Source organism: Ptychodera flava, chromosome 6, assembly GCF_041260155.1.
Source record: "Ptychodera flava strain L36383 chromosome 6, AS_Pfla_20210202, whole genome shotgun sequence".
NCBI lineage: Eukaryota > Metazoa > Hemichordata > Enteropneusta > Ptychoderidae > Ptychodera > Ptychodera flava.
Window position 1 is genome coordinate 42748624 of NC_091933.1, and position 12594 is coordinate 42761217.

Below are 12594 nucleotides of genomic sequence, written 5' to 3' on the forward strand. Positions count from 1 at the left end.
TGATAATATAGATCTACATCTTATCCTGGGCGGAAAATGTTGCCCTTCACCTAATTACGTACAGAAAATGTTTCTTTTTGGCCTTCTTTGTCCTTTGCCATCCTTCTATGTCCTCCCTTTTAGTTTCTGCTTTTTGATGGATGACCCAGCTAATGTATCATGAAAGGGATTTTAGGGGTCTTCACATTCTTTATACACTAGCTAACCTGTATCCTAAGGCCCCCCAAAATTGTGTGGTTCCCATAACATGCTTTTTAAAAATAAGGTAGGTAGGTAGGAAAAAAATTATTTTCCCCTTTTTTTTATTTCACCAAAAAAAATCAATAAAGCATGCAAGTAAATTGCAACTGTTTGCACAACTGATTCTGTTCAATTTTTCCCATATTGAAATGATATTGAAGTCACTTTGTGTTTGGTACAGCATGCAGAATAGCTCGCCATGTTGCTGACAAGAATAGGCTTGCTAAGGCTAGACTTTTTCAAAAGATGACGTCATATCTCTCCAACTCTTGTGAAGTTTTACTTTTTTGAAAGGAATTTTCTCAAAGTACAATTTGTGTTACTTTCATGTTGACAAACCCATAAAAAGTCTAGGGTCGGGGGTTTAAAATAGGCTAGGTAGGGTTACCGGAACTACACAATTTGTTTTCATTGGCCTAATCGACAGTAAACGTGTTTCATACTCTCTTTCCTGATTGCGTTGCAGGGTCTTTGCCTACCATTAAGTCAAGCATCAGTAGCTGTATAGCATCAACAACGTAATAAAATGACTGCTATCATACGATACTTGCGGCGAAATGGTTTGCTTGTTGCCAACTCATCATTCACCAAACAACTGCATCAACCAAGAGTCTTGGAACATGAAGTCATCACTCGCAATCTTAGCAACTCACAAAATCTAATTGAAATTGATATCAGTGAAGAAAATCAAAAAGAAGGCATTGCAATTATGAGGATGAATCGTCCACCAGTTAATAGTATATCATTAGAATTTATCAAGGCATTTGTGACTCACATCAAAAGACTTGAAAATGATCCAAATTGTAGAGGAATTGTACTGACATCGGTAATTATTCTATTTTTGTTTATTATATTTAACTTTTGAACTTATTCATAATGTTTGTGTCTATTCTTCACTCTCATTTACTGTCTTCCCTCTTGGTCATTGTTGTCCCTCTCAGTCACTGTCTTACCACTAAGCCACAGCCTGCACTCTCTGTCACTGTCTACGCTCTCATTTAACTCTCTTCCCTCTCAGTCACTGTCTTTCCTCTTTGTTCGCTGTCTTCCCTCTTGGTCACTGTCTGCCCTCTCAGTCAGTCTGCCCTCTCAGTCACTGTCTACCCTTATGGTCACTGTCTTCCCTCTCAGTCACTTTCTGCACTCTCAGTCACTGTCTTCCCCCTCATTCGTATCACTGTCTTCCCTCTTGGTTACTGTCTTTCCTCTGTGTCACTGATTACCCTCTCAGTCACAGTCTTCCCTCTCAGTCACTGTCTGCCCTCTCAGTTACTGTCTTCCCTTTCAGTCACTGTCTTCCCCCTCGGTCAATGTCATCCCTCTCGGTCACTGTCTACCCTCTCAGTCAGTCTGCCCTCTCAGACACAGTCTACCCTCTCAGTCACTATCTTCCCTCTCAGTCACTGTCTGCCCTCTCAGTTACTGTCTTCCCTCTCAGTCACTGTCTGCCCTCTCAGTTACTGTCTGCCCTCTCAGTCACTGTCTGCCCTCTCAGTCACTTTCTGCACTCTCAGTCACTGTCTTCCCCCTCATTCGTATCACTGTCTTCCCTCTTGGTTACTGTCTTTCCTCTGTGTCACTGACTACCCTCTCAGTCACTATCTTCCCTCTCAGTCACTGTCTGCCCTCTCAGTTACTGTCTTCCCTTTCAGTCACTGTCTTCCCCCTCGGTCAATGTCATCCCTCTCGGTCACTGTCTACCCTCTCAGTCAGTCTGCCCTCTCAGACACAGTCTACCCTCTCAGTCACTATCTTCCCTCTCAGTCACTGTCTGCCCTCTCAGTTACTGTCTGCCCTCCTGGTCACTGTCTGCCCTCTCAGTTACTATCTGCCCTCTCAGTCACTGTCTGCCCTCTCAGTCACTGTCTTCCCTCTCGGTCACTGTCTGCCCTCTCAGTCACTGTCTTCCCTCTCAGTCACTGTCTGCCCTCTCAGTTACTGTCTGCCCTCTCAGTTACTGTCTGCCCTCTCAGTCACGTTGTCCCCTATGTTCACTCTCTTCCCTTATACATACATATGCCATTACAGCAGCAAAAATTGATTTTTGATGCCAAAATGTGGTAATTAGAAAATCACTGACAGTTTCAGTAATCTAAAAAAAAAAGTGTGACACCAAAGACCCTAGTCTGAAAGATTCAGCTGTCTTCAGGCACCCATTGAGTGTGACACCATAGACCCAAGACTGATTCAACTGTTTTCACACACCCATAGAGTGTGATACTGTAGCCCCTAGTCTGAAAGATTCAGCTGTCTTCAGGCACCCATTGAGTGTGACACCATAGACCCTAGACTGAAAGATTCAGCTGTGTGTAGGCACCCATACACTGATGAATTGTTCAGCCTGCATAGACAGTAGTTTGAAAGAATGTATATTAGAACTAATGCCTTGATTTCTATACATCGACAATCTCAATATCTGAGGACTTTTTAAGGTCTGGCATTCACGGCATACAATGTTCTAGTAAACACCTATTGCCTGGTCAAGAGGGCTATAGCGCCCGTCTATTACCCCGAGGGGCCGTGTGTTACCAGAAACACATCGCTATTTCCCGAGGCCGTAGGCCGAGGGGTATAGCGATGTGTTTCTGGTAACACACGGCCACGAGGGGTAATAGACGAGCGCTATAGCCCAAATAAAGACCAGGCTATAGGTGTTTTATAACACACCACATGCTCATGTTGTATTGTTATATAGTTTTTAATGTGTTTATATATTTTGCACTGCAACAATCCATTGTGACAAGTTTACTGGGCGATGTTTCCACAGCGGTTTCAGTTGTACGTGGTACTACTTTCTTTCAAAAAATATTCTAAGCATACCTAGCGACATCCTTAGTTGTACTTTAATCTTTTCCGTCGATTAGCTGTTCAAGTTCCTACGCTGTTAGAATGTTGAAAATGTTGGAAGGGGAAATCTGTTTCAGAGAATGTGTCGTCACCTATTCCGGATGCACATCACGTCCTAGTCACCCGCCATTGTTGCAAAGCTGCAGACGACACTACGGTCACGTGACCGGGCACTTTTCCAAATTTGGTCAGAACTATTTCCCTAGGGAATAGCTTTTCAAAAAATACCCTCTGACGTCACTTTTGTCGATCCGGTGGGGACTAGACGTATCTATTTTCTCGTCACGTGACATATTCTGGCGAATCGCGACACGGAATGAGCATGTGGTGTGTTATTAGACAACCTAGGTCAGTCCCTCGTGGTACAAGGATCAAGATGTGAGACTTTACTATCCAGATCTTAAAGGGAGTAGGTTAAAACACTATCATAACAAAGAAAAGTTTCATAACAAAAATCACAAAACTTTCTCTTTATGCCATATTTGCATTACATTTGCATATTCTATGAAACTTGAATTTTTATCATTTTTTCAGAAGTCTTCCTTTCGTAAACCTGTTATCATACCTTTCAAATTTGGTGATCAGATTCCTTTGAATGAAGCTAATCAGATTGGCCTCAATAGTGATTAAACTTAATCTTTGCCCATGTTAATTTTCTGGCCACTTTAAAGCCCCAACTCAATTATCAGATTTATCTAATATAAATATTATTTACTTGATAAAATATTTAATGGAAAACAAAAAATGACAAACTGTTAATGGGCTGTTGACACATTTGCTAATGCAAGAACCAGGGATTTAGAAGGGCGCCTTTAATAATTGTCTCCGTTTTGATTGTAATTTATTTTCACTGAAATTGTTTATCTTACAGCAGGTTCCTAAAGGCAATCTTATCATGATTTGTTGAAATGTTTTAAAAATTTTAGCTCATTTGAAATTGTTTGATCAAAAGATCTCCACTTCTGTAACTGCTTGTTGTAAGCTTCATATTTCTGTGCCTGTCTGTCTGTCTTTACATTAAAGGGCCAGGAGATGTAGTACTTTTGATGTTTTGATTACAACATTTGTTTTTGATGTCAACCATAGTTTCTTGTTCAATTCCTAAAAGCATGTTGAGATAAAAAGTATTCAGCTTGTCAACAAGCTGTGTACATGAGTTAACTGCATTGCTGTTGTTAACAAGTGAATTCTGGTCAGGACCAGAATTCCAATGCAGACAAAAACAGTGCATTTTACATGTATAGATGATGTGTTGACACGCTAAATAGCATTTCAACATGTTTTGACATGTTTTGGGGAGTAGAATATGAACTTGCATTTGATATACATGATTAAGGTAACAGCTACTAGCCCTTTTAAGCCTTTCACCACCATGGTTTGTCCCAAATCCATTGTTTTCTATGGTAAAGTTGGACCTGTATACGGGGAACTGGGGGTGAAAGGGTTAAAGAACAAACAGAAGTATAGCTCTGACTCTACAAAATTTACTCATTATAGGCACTTCCAAGAGTATTTGGTGCAGGCCTTGACATCAGTGAAGTGTATCAAGCGAAAGAAGACAACCTCCGAGAACTTTGGTGGAATTTCCAAGACCTTTGGATTCATTTGTATGGTACTAAGTTGGTCACAATCGCCGCCATCAATGGCCATGCCATGGCAGGTGGTTGTGCTATCGCACAGTTCTGTGACTACCGAATCATGACGTCATCTCCAGACTTCAAGCTTGCAATGAACGCAGTTGAATTAGGCCTACCGTCACCACCTTGGATTACCTCCAGTGTCAGCAATGTTGTCGGTCATCGACGGAATGAAAAGATTTGGCTATCTGCAGAGAAATACAACTGTCAGTCTGGATTGAAAGTAGGTCTTCTAGATGAACTATGTCCTGGTGAAGAACTTCTGCCAAGAGCTGTACAGGTTTTGAAGAAGTGGCTAAGCATTAATGACAATGCCAGGACCATAACAAAGTTAGCAATGAGGCAATCTCTGTTGGACAAAATATCATCGGTATCTTATAGAAAATCTGAACTTGATCAATTTCTGGCCTTCATTTTGTCAGATGACATCCAAAAGATTCTTGGCCAATACTACAAAAACCTTAGCAAGAAGAGCAAATAGAAGTATTGGAATTTACTCAAATTTTAACGACACACTAATCATGTATTCTGGTATTTACAGAACACATCAGTGGTGGTCTTTCCACACTGCATTTTAATATAAAACAATAAATGGTGCTACTTTCAATAGATTTGTTTCATTGAAGTGGATCCTTGCAAAACATTGATGTATTGCAGGCATTAAAAATTATCATATTATGCAGAATATTTCACAGCAATGGGTGTATGTGTGAAATTTACCGTGCAGGCTTTCTTGTGTTGTGGAGCGTCAATTGCAGAGTTATGAACATTGAATTATACAAAGTGATTAAACTTTTTACAATCGTACAGCAAAAGAAAATTAGTCTTTCATTGTAGAGGGTGTATGCTTTATTTTGAGGCAATAATTATTTTCACAAATTAGTCCATGCAACTTTACACTTTCTTAATTCTCCCAATCATGCTAATTAATGTCTTCATGTGAAAAGAACAAGTGCATTGATACTGTTACTTAACAGTAACTTGTGAATCACAATCAATATAGATATGACAAGGGGGACCATTTCATTTATGTAAAATATTTATAAAGTTGTATCCATCATTCAACAGGATAAGGTACCCACTCTCACCTATTACCAGATGATGCAGTGAGGAGTAGAGTGGCAAGTTCAAGAACACAACACTATGCTGGCGTCTCGAACTTACCATCCTGTTTTAATGAATACGCTGCTTCTTAATCTGACTCGCACATGTACCAGGTCTTGAATTTGCTATCTTAAGATAATCCTGACCACTGCCCCTATGATGCATTCCTCTATCATGTTGCCCCTCAAACACACATCCTCTCCCCCCAACTCCCATCCCAATGCAGTACCATGTCTATGTACTAATAGGTTGCCCCTATGATGCATTCCTCTATCATGTTGTCCCTCAAACACACATCCTCCCCCCCCCCCCCCCCGTTTCCCTCAAACACACATCCCCCCCCCCCCCCCCCCCCGATCCCGATGCACTACCATGTATCAATAGGTGATAAATTCCCTGGGACATGCCTTTGTTTGCAGAAATGATACATTACACTTGTCACCAATTAGGTAGCGATGATTAATATATTCATCAAGTAAGTATAAACATACGCTGCACATGCCATCATTGTCAGTATGAATATCAAATGGTGTTATTGTGAAGAACTTTCAGAATGAGAGAGACTTATTAAAATGTGTCTTCACAGTTTTCATCACTCTTATCTTCACAATACTTCTTTGTACAGTGTCTGTAGTGTGAGTTTTTCAAGAAAATCGTTTGTGAAGTCGATTGTGATCTGAACTGTAAATCTCTGCTGCTGTTGGTGGACAAAGTAAAGTAGCAGAAATAGATTTCACAAGATGTAGTTTATCTTTCAGAGTACAGATGTAAGTGAACTTTTGTTCATTCTAACCTGAAAATAAGAGTTGTACAAACTTATGGAAGAAACAACAATGTCATGATGACTGCTGTATTTTGGACATATGACAAAATGAAATTCATTCTTATTTATTTATTTATTTATTTATTTATTTCGAACTCCAACACAGATATGATACAGTTAAAAACCATATACATCCGCACTTACAGGAGGATTTTAGTAAAAAATACAAATAACATGATGTTACAGGACAAGAAAGCAAGTTAAAACAAATGACATGCACAACAAGGACAAAGTAAAAATTCAAAAGCAAATGCTTTTAGCTTTTCTTTTAAAACTCGAAACAGGAATGTTAAAAATTGGTAGACATTGATAAAAACTATTATATAGCTTTGGAATGCGATTAAAAAGTGAATTGCTAGTAAATTTAACTCTACCACCAGGTTCATGAAATGTCCGTTTCTGTCTAGTTGATCGCCCAGGAATGTGTAAATTAAAATTGGTTGGCAATTAAGAAGGGCATTTATTTATTTGTGAAGAAAAACAAGGTCAAAATAATGCGCCTTTAAGATAGCATTAGTAAATTGAACATAACACACATATCATCATATGAATAATCATCAAACCTTACATTTACAAGATAACACAAATATTTAACAAAGTTACGCTGTACAGCTTCCAGTTTGTCTGAGTACACTTTGTCAATACTATTCCAAACAACTGATGCATACTCGAGTTTAGTTCTAATGAATTTTTTGTAAACCACGAGCAATGCATCCACTGACAACCGTTTGCCAAACCTTTTTAGCATGCCAAGTAGTCTTCGAGCATCAGTGACAATTGAAACAACGTGAGTTGAAAAAGTTAACTTTGTGTCTAGTGTCACGCCTAGGTCACTGTAACTATAAACAGTCTTCAAGTTGTGAGCATCAATATTATAATCCCTCTCAATTGGCAATCTTTTCAATGAAAGACGAAGTACTACACATTTGTCATAATTAAGGTGCATTTTCCATTTCTCAGACCATGTGGACAAGTAATTGATATCTTCTTGTAACATTGAACAGTCATTCACACTACGTATTATCTTAAACAACTTCAGATCGTCTGCAAAGCCTAAGGAGCCACATTTAAAATTATCAAATATATCATTTAAATAAAGAATGAAACACAGTGGTCCCAGTTGTGACCCCTGCGGAACCCCGGACTTAACTAAGACAGGGTCTGATCTACACCCTTTAACATTAACTACCTGGGATCTATTAGTTAGGTAGCTACTAAACCAGTCAAGGAGGGCGTCTTGTATTCCATACTTACTAAGTTTGTAAACTAAATATTTATGATTTACTTTGTCGAAAGCTTTGGAAAAATCTGTATATATAACATCCAACTGTCTTGTCTCATTAACAGCAATACGAGCTTCATTAAGCAAGACAGATAGATTAGATTCACATGATCGCCCAGGCAAAAAACCATGCTGTTGTTCAGACAAAACACACTTTACATGGTTATATACATGCCTTGAAATCATTTTCTCACACATTTTCGAAACAATTGACAAAAGGGACACTGGGCGATAATTTCTAACGTTAGTTTTTATACCCTTCTTGTGTATAGGCACAACCAAAGCTTTCTTCCACTTTGTCGGGAAAACTCCCTCATGGATAGACCGATTATATATGAAAGTTAGTGGAATGGAAAGTGCATCAGCACATTTTTTTAAAACTATCGCTGGCAAATTATCATCACCCATTGCCTTATGTTCATTTAGGGCTAAAAGTTCCAACTTCACCTCTGACACAGATATAGTGAACTTACGCAAAGGATCATGTAATTGAGTGTCTAATTCAGGAATGGTAATGATGTCATCATTTGTAAAAACAGATTCAAAGAAGGTATTGAAAATATCGGCCTGAGCTTGCTCGTCACAAGCTTCATGTCCATCCAACTCTATAGTACCAGGAATACGCGATTTTGTCCCTTTCATACAAGCTGAAGTAAAGGAGAAAAATCGCTTGGGGTTGCACTTGACATCTGCTGAAACAGATGCAACATAATCATTGTATTTCAATTTCGCCAGTTTCTGGAATGAGGTACGAGCATGCTTGAAAAGTTCTATATTCTCAGGCACAGGTATACGTCTTTTGGCACGATGTCTAAGTTCTTTCAATTTTAAAGCTTCAATAAGCTCTGCATCATACCAGGGGGGGACGCGGCGACGAAGTTTGATTTGCGGCACGTGGTCTTTAATAGCTGGCATAATTAAATCATAAAAAGTCTCCACACAGTCATCAACGGTACCAGCTGTCAGTAAATCGATCCATGGAATAGCTGCAAGATCGGATTGAAGATTTTCCCAGTTGGCTTTCTTAAAATTGTACATCTCCCTCTGCGCAGAGGCAAATTTTACAGGTTTTGTAATGCCTTGCAGTAATACAGAGAGGGATTGGTGATCAGAGGTAATGACGTTTTCTCCGACCTCAACACTTACTTTGTCAATGTTTGACAGACACAGGTCAAGAAAATTGTTCTCCCTTGTTGGCAGTAAACAGTGCTGATCAATATTGAAGTTTGAAATTACTTCATCCAAAGTACAGATTTACAAAACTTACAGAACCTTTCATTTCCAGGGGATTTTGGAATTGACCTTCTACCTTGTTCTGTCTGTAAGGTATGATCAGATGTTGTAAGTTTGTAAGCCACTTCTGATAGTTAATTTTTTTTTATATCTAACAAATTACTTTCAAATTCAAAATTATTTTTACATAAAAAGTCTGTACATTCTGAGCTTATTTCCTTGTATTCTACATTTCCTTAAATCATGTCATTGAGCAAAGCCTCTCTATATCTCGACAGTTAAATATGAAATGGCAAGTGTGAAACAAATTCATTTGCTGCATTTTGGCAATTCATCAGTTTTAGGAAACCCAATGAATGCACAAAGTCCATATCTGTGTCCATGGAACACTCACTGTACACAATGTAGGGTTTGTTTGAACAGAATGGTGATTACAACAAATGATACAATCATATCATCTTAATTAAATTTACTAGTCTCTGATATGGTTGAAGTTTGATCCACGCACCTATGGAAGTAGACACGCTATTTGAATGTCCTTTGTCTTTGAGTTTGAATAAGATAGTGTGTGTCCGGCTGTCATATTTTGTTTCACTCATAGCTTCGTTCCATTTATAACTTAAGAACCGTTGGGGCCGATGTCATGTAATTTAGTGTACAGCATTTTCCTAAGATCTAGATCTGATTAGATTTTGGTGGGTGTGCCGTCTACATTAATTGCTCATTTAAGGGATATATATCTGAATTGACTTGACCAAAGTTGACGAAACTTGCTATATACATGGTAGATACTATGATATAATATTACCAAAAGTCAAAAGTGTAACCTGGTATTCAGTTTGGTTGAGCCTCGCCAGCACATTAATTATTAATTTGCTTTTTATTCATAATTAGGTTATTCTCAAATTTACTGAGGCAACATGATGATTCTATGTACATACTTTGATCTTCCTATAATAGTGACTGCGTTGAGTGTTTGGTTGGATTTTCTTTGACACTGCACTGTCTCTCTGATACATACCAATTGGCCATGGCGTCCACTCAAGTCTCACTTTGATTTTACTCGCTTTCAATGCGGGTGATTCAAGTAGCTGAATAACCACAACGATTATGGTGTACAATTAAATAAGAAAGCCATGGAACAAACATGAAATCAGTGTCAAAGAACAAAATAGTGGCTCTGAATTTTGAACAAATTTGGCTGAAACACATGAAAATAGCAATGGCAAACTGTTTATTAAATGAAAAAAACTAAGAAAGTAGTATGGGCAACAGCAGGAATGTAAGCCCTCAGACTACACCCCAAGGTAAGGCAAACATTTCCCAGAAAACAGACCTTGTTGATAAATAGGCAACATACCGCAGCTGCAGTGCCGCCAACGATGGACTGTGACAAGAATTTACGTTTTTATGCAAAATTCAAATTGATATCGTGAGGGCGCAATGCAACAAGACTGGTGTACTAACGTTAATTCTTCACCTCACTTTACACATCCCTAGGACTATAAAACTGTGTTATCACGTATCTTTCACATCTTAATCTCAAGTTTTAATAGGAATGTCTGTATGTCGGGAAATTTACAGGGATAGTCGGAACTTCGCTCAAAGGTCGTATGGGACCTATACAACCAATGTAAACACTGTATCCAAGGTACGATGGTGATTGAAAGTTAAAACATGTCTGTCATAATCACATCGTATAATTTAAATGTTGCAGCTATGATGATGAGGTGCATCTAGATATCATGCACGAAATACATTGTTTGTAAACAAGAAACTCGCACAGGCGCAGTTCCGAAGACGGTTTTCTTTAACTTATAAACGGACAAGATTCATGGGTGAGCAAAGCACTCTGCATGATAGTCAACAAGGGCGCCCGCACACGGCCGAGTTCTGGACTCTGCTTCCCGGAGAGAGGGACAACATATTCAATTGTCACTTTACTCTAAACCTCACTCGACACATCCGTAGGACTATGAAAAGTGTTTTTATCACGTATCTTTTGGTCTTAATCTTCCCGTTAACAAACAATTGTCGTCACTGTGGATTAACATCATTAGGTCACCCAGGGGCAAGCACAGGTGCCTGGGTTGCCGGTGTACATGCATAGAATCTCTCTCTATGCATGTACACCGGCAACCCAGGCACCTGTGGGGTCAAGCACCTTACAAGTTTGCTGGACTAAAAAGTTTTACGTATGCCATGCTATGCTGTCGCGGTTGGGATTAATTTGGGGAAAATATTGAGCAGATACAAGATTTGTGTAGTAGCTAAATGTTTTCTAGACAGAATGTAACACTCTTAGTATTTTATTCATTAATGTTTACCAACCTGTGGTGACTTTTCATCCAAAAATTACCCTGCTAGGCGGCTGGATGTCGAGTATGGTCAATAATATGCTTCAATATTAGCTAAATCTATAAAGAACGGTTATTTATTTGATTTTCACGAGAAAAAAGCCGTGAAAATTGCGCAAAATTGGGAAATTAGTCCTCTCCAGCGGAATATTTCTTGAAGACCCCAAGGGCGCCCGCACACGGCTGAGTTCTCGACTCTGCTCCCTTTTAGAGAGGGACATTTCCGGACGTTAACTCTTCACCTCACTTTACACATCTATAGGACTATAAAACTGTTTTGAATATGTATCGTTTGCATCTTAATTTCCAGTTGAGCAAGATTGTCTTGCATGTCCAAAAATTTAAACTCCGGTACTACTGTGTCTACGGACTATCTTCAATACGTAACCAAAGAAATCCGTGTGGCAGTACAGTAATCTCTACGGTTCCCACGATATTAGAAAAAGGTACGAAAAGGCAAAACAACAAAACAAAAAACAAAACAACAACAAAACAAACAATTATCGTCACGTTTGATTGACATGAGGTCAGTTTACTGGAGTAAAACTTTAATGAAATAGAAAGACTGAGTGTTACATTCCGTCTAGAAGACATTTAGCAACGACACAAATCAGGCATCGGGATTTTCCCCAAATTAATCGGGAGCAAAAACAGCAAAGCATGGCATACGTAAAGCTTTTACTTCGGTAAACTTTTAAGGTCCGTGACCCTGAGTGACCTGATTGTTGTTGGGATTTTTTCTTTTTTTTTTTTGGGGGGGGGGGGTTTACCTTGTCTAACCTTTTTGTAATATCGTGGGAACCTTTTGAGACATTTCACCGTCACACGAACTTGTTTGGTTACGTATGAAGATAGCGCGAGGATAGTCTATTAAAATCGCAGTATCCGAGTTTAAACTTTCGGGCATGGGGACATTCTTGTTTAACTGAGGTTATGATGCAAAAGATACCTGATATAAACAGTTTTATCATCCTATTGATGTGTAAAGTGAGGTGAAGAGTTATGTTGTGTTTTCCAAAAATTGTTAATTTCAATGTCATTCTGTTTGTCGAAATAATATGTAGGTTTGTT

General features: G+C 38.9%; 2 protein-coding genes across 3 annotated transcripts in view; both read left to right on the forward strand.

The window, feature by feature from the left end:
• LOC139135890 (actin nucleation-promoting factor WASL-like) overlaps window positions 1–12594 on the forward strand; it is a 570409-nt gene that overhangs the window by 245655 nt on the left and 312160 nt on the right. The window lies entirely within an intron of this gene.
• LOC139135867 (enoyl-CoA delta isomerase 1, mitochondrial-like) lies at window positions 707–5531 on the forward strand. The gene is made up of 2 exons (XM_070703617.1): window positions 707–1066; window positions 4585–5531. The coding sequence occupies exons 1-2, from the start codon at window positions 767–769 to the stop codon at window positions 5203–5205; spliced, it is 921 nt and encodes a 306-aa protein (XP_070559718.1). The 5' UTR covers window positions 707–766; the 3' UTR covers window positions 5206–5531.

Bases quoted from the DNA above. Each gene is read 5' to 3' on its own strand.
- LOC139135867 (XM_070703617.1), top strand. From the start codon at position 767: ATGACTGCTATCATACGATACTTGCGGCGAAATGGTTTGCTTGTTGCC. The intron at 1,067-4,584 runs GTAATTATTCTA...TACTCATTATAG, and splicing joins GAGGAATTGTACTGACATCG to GCACTTCCAAGAGTATTTGG.